The sequence below is a fragment of the Plectropomus leopardus genome, chromosome 3, assembly GCF_026936395.1.
Source record: "Plectropomus leopardus strain MGB_pleo_1.0 chromosome 3, ASM2693639v1, whole genome shotgun sequence".
NCBI lineage: Eukaryota > Metazoa > Chordata > Actinopteri > Perciformes > Serranidae > Plectropomus > Plectropomus leopardus.
The window spans coordinates 9,019,182-9,036,481 of record NC_142178.1 but is presented as its reverse complement, the minus strand read 5'-3'; the positions used below and the strand labels follow the sequence as shown (position 1 = coordinate 9,036,481).

The 17,300-nt window shown below is 40.3% G+C and overlaps 1 protein-coding gene across 3 annotated transcripts in view; it reads right to left on the bottom strand.

Moving 5' to 3' along the window:
- Nucleotides 1-17,300, bottom strand: part of mast1a (microtubule associated serine/threonine kinase 1a) — an 89,175-nt gene that overhangs the window by 44,212 nt on the left and 27,663 nt on the right. For all 3 annotated transcript variants that reach the window (XM_042485278.2, XM_088075510.1, XM_088075511.1), the window contains 3 exons: nucleotides 8,488-8,576; nucleotides 6,409-6,484; nucleotides 5,802-5,874 (listed from right to left, as the gene is read on the bottom strand). In XM_042485278.2, the coding sequence (XP_042341212.2) occupies nucleotides 5,802-5,874; nucleotides 6,409-6,484; nucleotides 8,488-8,576 (238 nt within the window). The remainder of the gene's footprint in view (nucleotides 1-5,801; nucleotides 5,875-6,408; nucleotides 6,485-8,487; nucleotides 8,577-17,300) is intronic.

Below are 17,300 nucleotides of genomic sequence, written 5' to 3'. Positions count from 1 at the left end.
ATGTAAAAAAAAAATGTTTAGGCCTAAGTGGCTATTTTTTGTACAGTAACTAACTTTATGTACAGTAACTAAGCTGTAGACACACTGAATATAATTTATCTGCATCACATGTGACTTAATAAAAATGAAACCAAAAGAAAATGTGTTCATTGTAGAAAATATGACAGGATCTCCTCTTCTTTCTGACTATAATATTATCTATGATACAGGAGAAAAGGGAAAGAGAGAAAAGAGAGAGATCGTGAAAAGAAATATTTCTCCTTTGTTTATCAGACCTACAGCTCAGGTCTGCTGATGTCAATAGACTCGTGCTATTCCCCAACAAAATGTGCCTGTTTGAAACATGCTGATTGCTTAGCCTCTGGTATCGCTTAAGCGGCAGCCTCCAGGGCTGAAAAATAAAGCCAACACAGAAGTGCCAAAACTTGCAGTTCCTAAAATGGTGACTTGAGGCTAGTTCTGAAAGCAAATCTCCATAGACCCCCAAGTTAAAATGCCCAACTTTACAACAGAAATAAACACAGTTTTGCTCCCTATAGCTAATTATTTCAACACTTATGACAACTGTACGGCTGTGAATCTTTATATAACTCCCCATTTACATTTTATTAAGGCTATAATTCATACATATTTAAGGGGGGGTCACTTTGAGTGACAGACTGTCTGCGAGGTATCACTATAGTCTGTAAGACAGATTCAGCCCACACTCCTGCACAACTCCACTGTCCACATATGGTCCCTTCTGACTCCAAAATCCAAGATGGCGAAAGCCAAAATGCAAAACTTAAGACTTCAAACAGTAGTCCACACAATAGTGGGTGATGTCACAGTGGCCATGTCCTTTCTTTCTTTCTTTGACAATGTGATTATAGATTTTTTTTTCAAATAGGACAGTTGAGGACACTTATAAAAGACTTTAATAATTGGTCAGTACAGTAAAGATTAAACAAAAGTGTCAGTTGCAAGTGAAATAGAGAGCAATATAAAACCAAGACAGGATTAAGACAAGACAAACACTACACATCAAATCAGTACCCAGACCAAGACAAAAACAAAAACTTAAATAAATATACTGTATGTTTACAAAAGTAAAAAACATATTAAACCATAATAGTTGTTAGTCAGCCAACTGCCTGTCACATCACGATTTCGTTCTTTCTGTATGTATGTATTTATTTATTTATGTTCATAGTATACAGTAATGCTGCCTGTAACTTTTTCATTCAAACACTGCCTTGGCACTTGGTATTTTGCTTCCTTGAGTCTTGAGCAATATACCTGCCATGACATATTTGCAAGCAAAGCTAGTGTAAATGTGTCATTTGCTAACCACTAGCTATTTGGGAGCACACTATTTCCAGGAATGAAAGCATTCACTGACATTTACATCGCTGATGCCTAAAATGTTTGCGTTTGCTACAATGTAACATCTCCGGTCTCTCTTTCCTCATCTGCTGTTGAATAATCTGTAGCGAGCGCTATAGAGCGAGCTGTACCCGGCATGCCTTTTGGCAGGGTTATTTAAATGGTGGTGCCCTCTCAAGACACATACACACACACGTGTCCATAAAGCATCACTAATAAATATGTCCCGTAGAGCTCACATTCAGCTGTTGAATAGTTGCTGAATGGTTGTGAAGAAAATCAAAAGGACCGGCAGACAGAGGCTGCTTCCATAGCAGGCTGTTCTCATGCACTGATCATACTATGCCTATGAAAGGTAATGCACCAGAATTTGTGAATTTCTTGAAAGCTCAGAACTTTTAACACTGACACCTCTTTTATGAAAACATTTATTCTTGTTTTACTGAGTCTGTTTTAATGTTTTCTTTTATGTGCTGGTTTGGGTCACTTACCCTGAAAAAAACCCACAAATACGCTGGAAGGCATTGTGAGTCTGTACAGTAGAACAGCTGGCACTTATCTTGAGGAGCTTTCCTATTTGTACAAAGTCAGAGCTGTAAAGAAGGCCTGTTCAGTCCTTGCTGTCCACAGCCGCCCCTGTTCAGCGAGTACAAGCAGCTCCCATCTGGTTGCAGATACACTCTGCCCAGGTGTAGACTTAAAAATGAATTTGCCCCTGCTACTATTGCACTCCTCAACAGTATTATATGATTTTTAAATTGTAGAAGTGTTGTAAGTTTTGTGTTGTTGCGCATTGTTGTATGTATTGTTTTTACTGATTGCTGTGCAATGTATTCCCCCTAAGGATTACCTTGACCTTGACTTTGTGTATAACCCACATAAATCGGAAGGCTGTGATCATGTGACCTACTTGCTGACAGGAGAAAAGAAGTAAGCGTGGGAGGGAAGGAAGTTTTGGATGGTGCACAAAACACAGGATTTTGGCTCAGGAGAGCTGTTGTTAGGAACCATGTGAAACCAGGTAAACTTTGAGTTATTTTAGGGCACGTCATCATGATGTTTCTTCTCCCAGAACTAACTTATCAGTTAGTTCTGGGAGAAGAAACAAGCCTAAACCTAAAGACACCCAACCATGTTGATTTACCAAAACCTAACAAAAAGAACGTTACATGCATAAACAGAACCAACAAAATGAAGGTTTCATCATTTGGACCACCTCTATCTTTTATCCAGCTTTTATGAATAAATTTGATCCATATCTTCCTCTTTATATAGGAAACTCCTAAACACACACACACACACACACACCTCCTGCTTTCATGTGCTCTGTTCAGTATGCAAAAGGTCCTGCTGTAACTAATCAAGCGAGTAATGGCCCATGTAAGAACCAGCAGAGCAGTGAAACCTGACGGACAGGATGGGATTGGGGGGGGGGGTATAGACTGAGAAATCAAATCAAACTCATCTACAGGTAAAAAGAGATAAATGAGTCACCTGCAGTGTACTGTATGTGTCTCTATACATGCTGCTACGATGAGGAAGTCAATGAAAGAAATGATGTGTGAAAAGAAGCGTAGACACAGAGGAAGCCATTGTGTTGAAGGTGGCACCAAAGTGCACTGGGGGTGGATTATGAGTCAACACCTTGCCTCCACCTGAGTGTCATACACATTAAGGTCTATTTCTCAAATGGACTATTTGCCAAATGGGCCTTGGCAGGGTTCATTTCTCTGAGTAGTCGCTTACGCTTCACTCAGACAGAAGTGAACATTGTTGTTGTGCCTCTGCTTGTTTCTAAACAAGTTTCATTTCCACCTACACTCTCTTTTATTTGTCTCTGTTGCCCCTCTTAACCATCCATCTCCGCCTCTCTGGAGATAGAGTGATGGACAGAGAAATGGTTACTGGAACAGGGAAGTCATACAGATTGGTTACATTTCATTTCCATTATCCCTGCTCCACTTTTTTTTTTTTTTCCAGAAAGGCCAAGTCATCAGCTGCAGAAAAATCAGGTCGATCATATCTTAGCAACTGATGAGTTATTTTTAGTTCGGGTTTACATGTGATGCATGTTCTTCTGCACTAGAATGCTCTTAAATAATCGGCTGAGACTGGCAGCAGCGAGTACAAAGTCAGAGAGCACAGGGGCGTGTGTGTTTGTGTATGCATGGCATTTAGCTGCAAGTGTGGCGTGTAATCATTTCAAAGCGCAACGAGACCAAAGTAGAACATGCAAGTTTTAGAACATGAATTTACAAGTAGATTTTATGCATGAAAAATATATGCAAATGGCCTCTTTCAGTGAGATGCATATTCATGAAAAGGATACAAAAACCCACCTCATCAATTTAGCAATGGAGGAAAAATCTAACATAGAGTTTTAGGTGTTGATCTATAGAGAGAAGAAAAAGCAGATCCCACACCTTGGCACTACTTTTTCACTGTTTCTCAGGTAAAACTGAAAATGAAAAAAAAAAAAAAGTTTGATCCTTATGAGTTTTCACTTGTCACACTACAGAGAAGGGAAACATGAAGGAATCACTCTGTGAAACCAGCCCAACAGTCACCAGAGGCCTCTGTTTTTACTTTAGGAGACTTTCCAGGAGACTGCTGCGACACTCTGGAGTCCTGTTTGACAGCCACACGTTTTGTGTTACAAGGACAAACTTAGTCAGCTCTATTCTACATTTGAGAAAGCCTAAGGTGCAGAGGCTGCTGCTGTAATAATACTCGACAGATGAAGAAAAGTTGCTGCTGTAGTCACGTCTGTCGTGTCCTTATGTAGCTGGTAACTTCTTTAAGAGAGAACTTAAAGAAAACATACACCTACTCTCAAAACGTTACATAACATTGACTTGGCAGATGCTTTTGTACAAAGCAACTCTATGTGTGGGGGTTAACAATGTTTGTGTGTGTGTGTGTGTGTGTGTGTGTATATATGTGTGTATGTGTGTATGCGCCTTCGTGATCATTCTGTGTCTCCTTTCAGAAGTCAGGGGTTCTTGCATGTCTGTAAATGCAGCACAGATGGAAGTCCTCATGAGCAGACATTTTTTTCCTCAGTAGCAGTTTGTTGAATTTAAGTCACGGGCAGAGAATTGAGGAGCAAACTGTTTGATCATCACAGGCAAGACTAACTTTCATTCAGTTTGCAGTTGGACTGATTAAAAATGATCAGATCAGAGTGATGGATTAAGGGGGCAGCTGCTACAGAGGTGAGTGAGAGCAAACTTTTTGTTGCTGCCATTATACAGGTAAGACCCAGTGCTGGATGGAAAAAATGATAGACAACACTAAAATGAGAACGCTACTGAAATGAAAAGTTCTATTTCTATATGAATTAACAAACGGTGAAGTTTGTCTTTCACTGCAATTGGTGCTCTGCTGTTTTGTAAACTTTGCCACGAGAGAGAGAGAGAGAGCTCCAAAAGTAGGATATCTAGAATATCTATCTAGTGTCGATATTGTAGCGGTCCACCAAAAATAAATAAATATGTGGAAAACTCTACTTACATATACCCCAAGAACAATTTGGTGTATTGCTCAAGCCACAAACCTTTCAACTAACAACCAACCTGCTCCACCAACTGAACTGCAGATGCCACATGTCAACATATTGATGATCACTGATCTTAAATACATGCTGTATGTCATATAGGCAAATTCATATAAATATGTCCATCACGTATTGACTAGAGATGTACCGATCCAACATGCAAAGTTGGTATCAGCACCATTACAAGTGGACTGGGTATTGGCCTGGACTTGACCGATCCTAGCTGCTGATTACTAGCTGCATGCAGCTCAGTCGCCAGAATAAAATGTTATATGTTTCTGCAAACCACAGATATGTTACATTCATGCATTTCATGAAGTACAGATTTCATTTATATGAGGTGACTTTCTCATCAGGAGGAAGAAGAGATAGTAGATGGTTTGACACCTAGGTGAGACAGCAGGAGAGCACTCTTTAACACAGACAAAAGCAGGTATATGTTAAGAAGAGATAGCACATGTCCAACTATGTTTACAGCGATAAATGCAGATATTTTGAGCCAAAAAACCTGATAATCCTAACTAGTGGTGTTTGTGCCTGAACGACATGTTAACCACGGCGTTGTCACAGCATAGCATTGAAATGTAAGAAGTTTAAAGTTTTAACATATGAGCTTTAAAATGTAACATATCAGTGATTTGCAGAAATGTATAACACCAACATTTATTCTGGTGATTAGGCTGCTTCATGTCACCTTGTGTAAAAATTGCAAAAACAAAACAATGGTATCAGATTGGAAATCAATACGAAGATGAGAAAAGAGACAATGAGTTGAGAAAATCTTTGATGAATGTCAATGTCAATGCCAATATACTGATATAAATAAAAATGAAGTGATTGCATCGAAGCTATTGGTGTGTGGCGTTCTTCTTAAACTCACTGTTGAGCTGGGTGTGTTGGTGCCATATCCTGAGGAAGGCAGAGAAGCCAAGGACCATCTACGACCATCAGCCCTGAGGAGAAAATTAAATAAAAGTAGGAAAGAGAGAACATATGTTAGACTCTAAAACTGTTTTCTCTTTCACTTTCAACAGCCAGAACTCCAATATGAGTTTCTATTTTAGTCCCTCCAGACAGCACAGTTATACTAAAGCAATCCCACCACCTTCACTTTCTCTCTATCCAATTACGCTTTTGTTCCTTTTATTCCTCTCTCCCCTCAGGCCCTCTCCAGCCATGTCTGACACTTCCTCTGAGTGAGTGATGAGGGATACACGTTTGGGCAAAATCCTGGCACCTCGCCTCATTCATCTGGTCCCCCTGTCACGCCTCTGTCTGCTCTGGGAGCAGCACAGGACAGAGACAGGGTCACAGCATGCAGTTTCATTTTGCATGATTGTGTGTTTGAGTGGGTGTGCTCCCTGAAGGGTTTTTCTGTGTGTGCGAGTGTAAAAATAATCCCATCAGCAATTTCAGTCAACTTTTTCGCACCGCTCTCGTGACGTTGCATGTGTGACTTATTGTGTGAATAAAGGAAGGATGCCAACCTGCGAGAGGAGGCGAAGGAAAAGTGGGCAGGTCCGCTTGGTGAGAAGTTGCGCGGGCTGTCCAACGGACTGCTTCCTGTTAAAATACATATGGACACAACAGAGAAGAACACATATACTGCGGGTTAGTGGACAAATATATACCAAAAGTCATTTCCATTTCATTTGGTCAACCTCACTTTTAAGGACACATTGCTTCAAGATTATTACGTTACTATGACAACTGGCATTTGGTGTGCTTTTTACACAGTGACTCTGAAGTTTGTTTGCTGGTGTTTTTACAGTTTTGATGTTGTCTCGTTGATCTTTTGGCACCCTCAGCCCATACTTATGGCACTCCATGCCAATGCTGGAACATCAGGTGATGTCACAATGTATTGACCAATGACTGTACATAAAGGTGGATGACATAACAGCTTCCCAAAAGTGACAAACATCTCAATGGCTCCCTGGTGGCTGGCTGCAGCCCAGGCCATAAACCCCACCCCCTCCATGTTAGCCAATGGGCAATAGGAGAAACTAAAATTACATTTTTTTCACACAGATGGTCTTTGAAGGCACTTCTATCTATCATGCTGATGTTTGTTCAAGTGTTCATTTTTCTGATAAGTTTGGTTTCAGTTGGTGATTCGAAGGTAAAAAGAGTGTCACTTCATGATTGGCAGCTGTGTGTGTCAATCTGTGTGCTCGTGATTAACGGTGCTGCTCACAATCGGGCTGAGCAGGTGTATGGGCGACTTGATACCGCAGCTCCACTTCCCGATCACAACTCTGCATCCTCTGGCTCTAAATGACGTGGGAAACTGTGTAAAATTAATGGACGTAGCCACCGTGACATCACCCATTAGTTTATGGATTCCCATTCAAAGCCTTGAGATCAGCATTATGTAGTTGCCATCTAGGATTTTTGGAGCCAGAGGTGACCATATTTGGAACAGAGGATGGAGTAGTGCAACCAAAGGCTGAGCAAGACTTTTTTAGGTAAACAAAATGTTACACTTAACAAAAGCCATGAAAATAGCAAAAGCCATGGCTACACCTATACTCTTTGAATCTAGGGTTATGCCATGGTTACCAAACTTAACCAATGTAAAACTGCTGTGGTATCGACTTCTTTTTAGCGGATGGTACCCACCTGTCACTCAAAGCCGCCTTGTGCTTCATTATTTGTACCTTTAAAACTTACTGAGCTGAGTTATATAAAGATTCACACCGGTACAGTTGTTAGGAACGGGGAAATTGGCTATATAGACCATAACCATTTTTTGTAAAAGGCTGTATTCATTTGAACTGTAAAGCTGGGCATTTTAACGTGGGTGTCTATGGGAAACGACAAGCTTTTGGAGATGGCTTCAACTGGCTATTCAAGGTACTTTTTTGCACTTGCACGTTAACATCAGCCCCAGAGGTTGTCGCTTGAAAAAATATCACCAGAACAAGATGACAGCAGCTGTATTCTGACTTAATTTTTGTACAGTAAAAGGCATCTTTATATACAGTCTATGTTTCTGATACATCCTGAGGTATACTTTTAAATTACTGAAGCAAAGTGAGAATAAAATAATTGGATATTTTCAGTTGATCTTTGAGACTTAAAAACAAACATTTCCAACAAAAAAGTACCAAGATTTTATGTAAAGAGAATCAGTTTCAACCTACTTTCATCCTGATTTCATGTCCCAGTGCACCTAAGAGCTGTTGTTTATCCTGCTGCATGAATTCACTGACCAATTTATTTTAAACTTTTTTACTCTACAGACGAGCAAAACTCACAACACTTGAAAATTAGGCAATCCAAAATAAAAAAGTGTTGTAATCACACTGAGTTACTGATTGCAGCATGCAGCACATTCCCACAGATCCTGAAAAGGTGATAGTGTGGTTACACTGCACACTTCTCTAGTCTGCTTTTTGTATAATTTTTATGTTTTCCCTTTGAACTCATTCTAAATCAACTATTTAAAAATCATTTAAATAATACTTATCAATATGTATACATTTTTTAAAAACTAAATATAATAGACCCAATATACTGTTTAGTTGCACAACACATCATGCCTATAACTTTTACATACTGACCTATGTGTCCAGGCAGTGGGGAGTGCGGCCGTGGCAGGGTGGGCGACGTACTGGTCAGGATGAGGCTTTTCCGGTTACTGGTTCTGCAACTAGAACACATACGAGAACAAAGAGCATATCAATATTTGTCTTCATTACATTCTACATCGATACCAGACAGATGATAGTAAGCACGCGCACATACACACACTACTGGATGACCCCAAGGTGTCTGTGTGTGTACTTGTCACTTAGAGTAAATGTATAGCCTACAGTACAGTATGGGTGGATGTAAGTGTGCATGGTTTATCTCGAGTACAGTATGTCTTGTGTGTGTGTGTGTGTGTGTGTGTGTGTGTGTGTGTGTGTGTGTGCGGGCGCGTGCGGAAAGCCATAATGCAAGACTTTATTGACATCCGCCCACCCACAGGGGAGAACGACAAAGCAACAAAGATTTTTAATTTCCTCTAGGTCCGGCCCCACGACGGCTGCTGCCATGAAATATATTGGCAGGAGAGATGAGGCGATGGAGGGATGGAAAGACAGACGTAGAGGAAGAGAAAGAGTGGGGAAGGCAGGTATAGACCATAATGAAGAACTGAAATCATTGAACCATAAAGGCTTCGATCGCTGCTCCTCCTGCTGCCACTGCTGGATGCATCTTTGAGCAATTTCACAAAGGAGACACACAAGTTTTATTATCTTACACAACAGCTCGTAAAGCAGGAAGTGGATTTTTCAGGTGTTATTTTCCTGTGTTTGCTCCTAGGCCTTTTGTGCTTGTCTGCGTGCTTCACTGGAGTGCCTGTCAGAGTGGATTTTGCAGAGCAGAACCACATCAGACGACCAACACAAGTTTGCTCCACGTTGCATCAGCCAGCCTGCTGCTCTACATCTGCGCAGGAAGTGCTGCAAAAGCACGCACGAAAATAAAAAAAAAATGCCCGGTCACACAACACCCATTGGTTATTTGATGTATCTCCCTTCGATCAATAATCTATATCCCTGTCTTGCAGTCCTCCCACATCCTCCCTTATCGCTCCCTCCTTTTGATGCCAGTCTTCAGCACTTGTTTCTCTCAGAGCACTCTGAGACATCAAACCCCTGGCAGGGTTTTATCGGTGGCAGCGCGCCTCTTTGGGCGCCAGCTGAGGGAGAGCTTGTACTCAACCTTGCAGAACAGAGGAGGAGCATATTGAAATATTTAAGGGAAATGCATTAGCTTTGGACAGAGGGATGGAAGTGGCTTGACACCATCCTTTGCAGCAGCTCTCAGAAGAGGAGAAGGGGGAGGGGGAGGGAGGAGAGAGGGATTAAAGAACGAGACAAAAAGGTGAAGAGAGAGGAAATGCACACAGCATATTCCTCTGATTTCCTGCCTGTGTCACACTTCTCCTCCTCTTCCTCTTTTCTTCGTTCCTGCAATCATCTTTCATTCTGCTCGCTGCTTAACCTGTAGTCGTTCAGATCCACACTTTCATCGCTGCTCTTCCTCAATCAAAAGCCGAATCACTTGAGCATACGCTGCTCGAGCTTCACTCCAGAACATATTCTTAGCTTTTGATTCATGATTCATCACATCTCCAGCAGCTCAGCTCGACCAGTGATTCACTCTTAGGTGTGAGTGTCTCAAACTGCATACTACAGAAAAGGGGATTTAAACCTACCTGCCTCTTTTCTGTGACTTTATCTTCTAATTTTCAGTCTCAATGAATGTCCTAACCATCTTTTGATAACTCATCGCTCATCTGTCTCTCCTTCATTCCTTCCATTTTCCCTGCTTTGTTCTCACTCTGCTTTCTCCGTCTTCGAAAATGAACTCTCTGAATGATGAATAATTGAAATGTGGGAAGTCCAGAGAACTCATTCTTCTGCTCTTACTCCGCTTTTTAGGGTTATGGAGTCGGCTAAACTATTAAAGGCAGTAAGAGAATGAAAGCCCACCAGGGCAAAGCAATCTAATCTTCCCATAAAGCCAGAAGTCTCTTGCAGCCACTGTGCTTTATAACATTGTTATCTTAAATGAATGCTGTAAAAGGGCATCTTGCCCAAAGCATTTGTACTGTAAAAAAAAGGTTAAATAGGAGTGCTGCTCTTTAGTCTCTACTCCGGCAGCCAGCCACATATTTATCACCAGTAAAGGTCACTTTAGAGTTCTGCTACTTATTCCTGCAACATGTGACAGGAGCAGCAGGGGGGAGAGGAGGGCACAAACATCCATCTGTGGAGGCTCTAACTCTGTTATGTGCTATCTGCTGTACTCAAATATATGCAGTTATTTTTGTGATGGTTTGCTTTCACCTTTTCTCAACCTGCTTTTTTGTCTTCCAAGTCAGTTAGTAATTTACTGAAAAAACAAACACATTGGCAAATTCACAAAAAGACAAGTACATTGTTTTTTTTTATAAAGTCTATGGGTGCGATCGGTGTTATAATGTAACAAAGTAATATTGCTTTGTTACAACACTTAAGTATTTTTGGAAGTATCTGTACTTTACTTGAGTGGTCATATTTCCGTCAACTTTCACTTTTACTCCACTAAATTTCCTTTAAGCACCTTAGTTACTTACTACAAAATAGGGAAGGGGTGAAAGGAGTAAAGTCTAGATAATATTCTTTTAATTCTTTGTTGAAAAAAGACGTTTTTCTTCACTGTAATGTATGCTCCATTTTTAAGGTGGTGTATGTTACCAGGAATTAACGCCATAATTCTCAAAATTCTGACCGCTTGGTTTTTTATTACCAGCATTTATTTGTACTTTTACTCTCCATATTTAAGTAAAGTCAATATTATAAAATTATTTTTGATACCCAAGTACCATAAATATCAGATACTTTAAGACTTTTACTTCAGTAATATTCTAATATGTGACTTTAACTTCTACCAAATATTTTAAGTGAAGATTACTGGTAACTATGTTACAAATTGTAAGCCATGAAAAAAACAAACAGTTACTTGTTCTGGTAACTGGCAATACTTTAAATACAAAATTTCTGTAAACTTAACAGTAACATTTTAACAGTGTTTAAAGTGTGCAGGAAGATATAGAGGCATCTTCGCTGAATTACAACCAATTGAAACTTCTCCTCAGTGGGAGATGAAGTACCCGAAAGCCATACTTTAAAAGTAAAAGTACAGATTTCTTACAAGAGAAATAAGTCACCAATTAAAGTACAACTTGAGTAAAAGTGCCTGATGTTTACTTTAAGTATCAAAAGTAATTTTATGAAGATAAATGTTCTTAAGTTTTGAAAGTAAAAGTACGAGTAAATACTGTTGTTAAAAAGCAAGCAGTCCTAATTTTGGTGTTTATTTATCATAACATAAAAATGATGATCACATTCCTTGTCTGTCCTTCTGTCCCCTCCCTTCCTACCTCATTCCTACCCTTTTTTAACTAAAATGCTAAGGGGAAGTCTAGTGGAGTAAAAGTATGCATTTTATTTAAGAAAAAACAAACAAACAAAAAAAAAAAACTACAGTGGTTGACAATAAAATGCAAATGGCCCTTTCTAGAGGCAGTGTTTAGTTTGTCCATATGAGGCTCCAGTAGAAACAACATAGACGACTACTAATATATCTACAGACTCCATATGTGGATATAAACAGCTCATTTTAAGGTAACGTAAACACAATGATTTTTGGTGATTATAAACTACTGAAAACACATTAGATTCCATTCCTGTCAAACTATCCCCCTAACTCTATACTGAACCTTAAGTGTTTGACCACACTTCCTTCTTTAACACATCAGAAAGGCAGGACAGCTTTTTTAGGAGTTCATATTAGCCTGTCTTGTTCCTTTTCTTGCCCTTAAATCCAGGCCACATAATTAGCTGTCACAGTGGTGGCTTTAAGTGACGGTTACAGGACAGGAGCTATAGGTGGCTGTAAGGAATTACGCCTAACATGCTGGAGGTTCACTTGACTGGAAAAGCAAGGAAGATAAGAAACATGGAAGTGTGTGTGTGTGTGTGTGTGTGTGTGTGTGTGTGTGTCTTTACTTTAAATCACTCTGTCACGGTTATGGTCATGCAGCCGGGATTCATCCTGCCTCAGTCTGCTTAAGAATGTGTGTATGCATGTGTGCGTGCGTGCGTGCGTGCGTGTGTGTGTGTGTGTGTGTGTGTGTGTGTGTGTGTATGTGCGTGTGTGTGTGTGTGTGTGTGTGTGTGTGTGTATGTGCGTGTGTGTGTGTAAGAGAGAAAGATAGAGAGAGTTAGGATGCTGCACATCACCATCTTCGAATCATAAATCTAAAGCTGTCTCTAGTTTTGTGTTCAAACACAAACACTTTGTCAGTTTACAGCCAAACAATCCCGCACTACATCATCCGCCAGCCTCCTCTGTATTCAGGCAGCTGCTGATGTTTGGATTCATTCACTCGTTCGCTCACGCATAAATGAATTTTGAAAAGAAAGCTGTGGCTTTGCTGAGACACTTTCCCTTTAAATATTCAAATCATTCATATCCAATGAAGCTAATCAAGAACAAATTCTTATCTATCCGTAATGAAATGACCAAGAAGAGAGATGAAGAAGGAAGAGGATGTGAAGGGGAATGCACAACGTTTCCATAGCAACACAATCGGAGTTACACTCAAAAGAAGCAAACAGTGACATCTCCAACTGTTTCATCAGAGCTCCCAGTGAGAAACTCATGTTAAACAAATGAAATAATGACGGTGAGCATCAGACTGAATCAGCTCTGATCTGAGGCCAGTGAATCCAAAAGAATATGATCTCGCCCAGCAGTCAACCACAATACTGTGAGTCAGTGTCTGTTGTTACGGCCGAGCCAAAGACTGTTTGTGAGTTTGTATGTGAATGCCAGGATTATAATCCATCATAATCCATTGTGTAATCCATCATGCGGGCTCAATCTGTGTGCGTGTGTGTGTGTGTGTGCGAGATGGTGGAGCAGCGGTGAGGCGTGTGGTGCTGTCACTCAGTCAGAGCATGATTCATTCGGGTCAATGGTGCATGCTGCTATTGTGTGGGACTCTCTTGACGTACACTGCAGCTGATGAGAACGCCAGCCAGTGAGAACAACTTTTGATATGTGAGAGAGGGAACAAAGTGTGATAGTGTCAGACATGTCGGATGGAGTCTCTCAGAAGGTGCAGAACAACACTTTTTGTTTTTCTGCAGGACGAAGAAACACCCCCACAGCCACTGCACCTCAGGAGGTTGAGCTGTTGTCCACTATTTAAAAGGTCCGTGGCTCAATCCCTGGCCCCAGCAATCTACATGTCCAGGTGTCTTTGTGCAAGATACTGAAATTGCTTAAATTACTCAAATTGCTCCCCATGCCTGTGTCCATAGTGTGTGAGTGTGCTAAGGTCGCTAAGTGGCGGTCGCAAAGACTAGAGAAGCTTGATACAAAAAGCAGTCCATTTACCAAATGCTGTCCAAACAGTGACAGGAGAGAGGAGCAAGAGAAACACGGTCGCAGAGTCAGAGACAAATACACAAACAGTCAATTTTGGCCCCATTAACGTTTGTTATAAACAAAGGTGAAAATTCTTGTTGAAGCCACATGCTGTTCACTGCCAACATAAAATGTTCATCATTAATTATTATCTGCAAAATGTCAAATGTCAACATGTACCATCTTGAAAAATCTGCTTTTGGCAACTACAGCACAATTTACCCATGTATGTTTTTAGCTTCCTTTAACTGATTGTTTTGATTTTGTTACTCTTCATCAACTCTAATAAAAACTGTATACTAGCTGCTCAGCACCAAACAGCAGATAGACACAGCAAGTGACAAGCTGGCATACATAGTGGAGCATTTAGCAGCTAGAGATGTCCCTCAGGAGGTGGTAGAGACCAAACCAGAGCTAAAAGAGAGAGAATATGGGATGTACAAGTAGTCAGAAACACTAGTGGCACTGCATCAGATGGATTTGTAGATAAGGGTATGTTTGCTAACATGTTAGCAATGACAACTTTATGACAAAACCTTGTTATGATACAGTTTGTTCTGTTGTTTGAAGTAACCAAAAACAAAATCTGCTTTAACCTAGTATTTAAACAGCCTAAACTTAACAACACACAGATAGCACGAACCCAAGTCTCCTTCTAACTGATCCCAGCAGTAATTAAAGTCCTCCAAAACTTATTCGTCATATGCAAAGGTATTTTGTAGGTGACAAGGTTGCATAGTGATGTTAAGAGAATAACATAAAGAGACAGTGTCAAAGACAATGTCTCAAAGATGTGGCAGCCAGCAACGCCAGTCTGTGTCCCCCTGCTGCTCTCGATAATAAAACCCAGGGCTGTCATTGGCTACGACACCCTGGTCAGCCTGCTGTGTGTGTGTGTATGTGTGTATGTGTGTGTGTGTGTGTGTGTGAGTGTGTGCGGGGTCAGAGGTTAAATCTGTGGTAATGACTCGTGCAGAAGCTTTGACGAGCAATTATCCCCCTGCAGGCCCTCGGCTGGCAATGGGCCATTAGTCTCTCTTACACATACACACGCCCACGACTGTGCACAGAAACACACAGTGTTGGTCCCCTAACACCCCAAAATTGTCCCACACTGTCTACATTCATTACAGCGGTACAAGTAAAACACAAACAGTAACATTTGGATACAGGTCACTAAAATGACACATTAGTGCTGCCCTAGAACTGACACACTCTACACAAGTTATGAGATAGGATGAAACAAGTGCATTAAGTCCTGGTGATCAGAAACACACAACAGACTGGTTGATTACAATTCAGTTTTTTGTTACGATGGCATTGTACTCACTGAGGCGATTGCTGGGTACTGAGCACAACAACATTGCTACGATAAAGATCAGACGATCAGAAAAATTGTAAACAAGCCAACAGTTTAGCACGATTAAAGAGATTACAGATCACACTGAGAGAACATGTTGTGCAATGTTGAAATGCTGTGAAAAGTCAGTAATAAAAATATAACTGCAGCATATTAACTTACAACAGCAAGTATGTTGGGCAAAAGTTGATGCAAGACCATGCTGTAAACTGTGATGGAGGACATCTTTTTGGCAATGTCACCATGTACCCAGATCTCTGTAACACATTTGATAATTGCAATGGACAACGCTGCCGCTTCATGAATAACTATAAAAATAAACACTTAATGGTTTGGGAACAGCCTACACTGCAGACTCTCTGTTCTATAGTTTTTCACAAACTCTCAGATCTTCTGCTGTTGAGCTTTTAAATACACACAGTTATACACACAAGAAAATAGACAGCACAGCTTTTGTTAACTATGCTCCAAAACAGCTCTGTGAACATTTATAAACAACCGCTGAAGACCTATTTATTTAGTCCGGCCTTTAATTAATGTCATTCTTGTGATTATTATTTTATATCAACTCTCTTATTTTTCCTATTCTTACTGCTCTCTGTGCTTTTTAACTTTTATATTATGTTCATCACCGCCTGTCTTTTGATTGTCTAATCTTGTCTTTTTTTTCTTTTGTATTGCATTTTTTATTCTGAAGCATTTTGAGCTGCATCCCTTGTATGAAAAGTGCTCTGCAAATAAAGTTTATTACTATTAAAAATAAGATATATATATAATATTTTCATGTAAAAAAAAGTTTATCATATTGTGCTGTTTTTAAAATGTCATCCTTAAGACCATTACACACCGGCTGCATGACGAAAAGGCTATGAGACATGAATATTTCACTTAAAATCTATTCATAGTGGCAGCAGTGTAAATTTGTAACAGTTGCATCCATAGACTGTATAGAAATAAAGGACATAGCCACTGTGACGTCAGCCAGTTGTATGTGAATTCCCATTCTGAAGAGCTAAGTTTGTCATTTTGGCTGTCACGATCTTGATATTTAGGAGCCAGAAGTGACCATGTTTAGACGAGAGGGTGGAGGTGTGGAGGAGCGAGGGGTGGTGACTTGTAGACTTGGTGACACCTTGCAGACACTCAAACGCCCCCGCCCTTTAGTATAAGACAAACAACATACCCCCTCATACAGCTGTCATGAACAAAGACCAAAACAGGTTGTTTTTTTTTGTTCCAGGCTGTAAAGTTAGACATTTTAACATTAGGGTCTATAGGAACTGACTTGCTTTTGGAGACAGCCTAAAGTGGCAGTACAAGGGGCTGCGGTTTTTTGGTATTTCCATGATGGCTTCAGTTTTGATCCCAGAAGGTTTCTGCTTAGTTTCTGCAGCAGTTCCACCATCATTGTGATGGTGTGACGTGAGGTCCACTCCATACAACATCATTGATTGATGCCTTTTTTTGCGATGTGAAACCTCCGAAGAATTGACCTTGTTATGAAGAAAAAATGCATTTTTTGGACGCACAATATTTGCATACCATGTGAAAGCATTAATGACAAAAACAATAAAAAAAAGAACAGACCCAGAATGTAAGGTCCTTTACCCATGGTTTTCACAAACAAACAAACAAAATCTTCCAATATCTGTATTCTAATTCATAAATAGCAGCTAAAAATGACTGTATTTAATTTCATTCTGCATTTTTATAATTATGTCCTAAATGACTTCTTCCTGTGCAGCTCTGTCCACAAACAAAAGGGCCTCTGACAGGTTTATATTAAAGCCGAGCACATTCATTATAACGGATGGCCACTGATAAGAACAAAGAAGGCATTTAAACAGAGCAGCTCCATATTATGCAAAATCAATTAAAGGAATGAGACGATTGAGAATGAAGCTCTGACGCTGACGGCCTGATAGTACGTCATGAGAGGACGTTTAACTGTCTGCTGCGGTGTGTTATGGACGCAGGCAGCAACATGTGTGTTCCTCTGTGTGTGTGAGAGTATGTGCTACTGGAGCAGAAGTGATTAGCCAT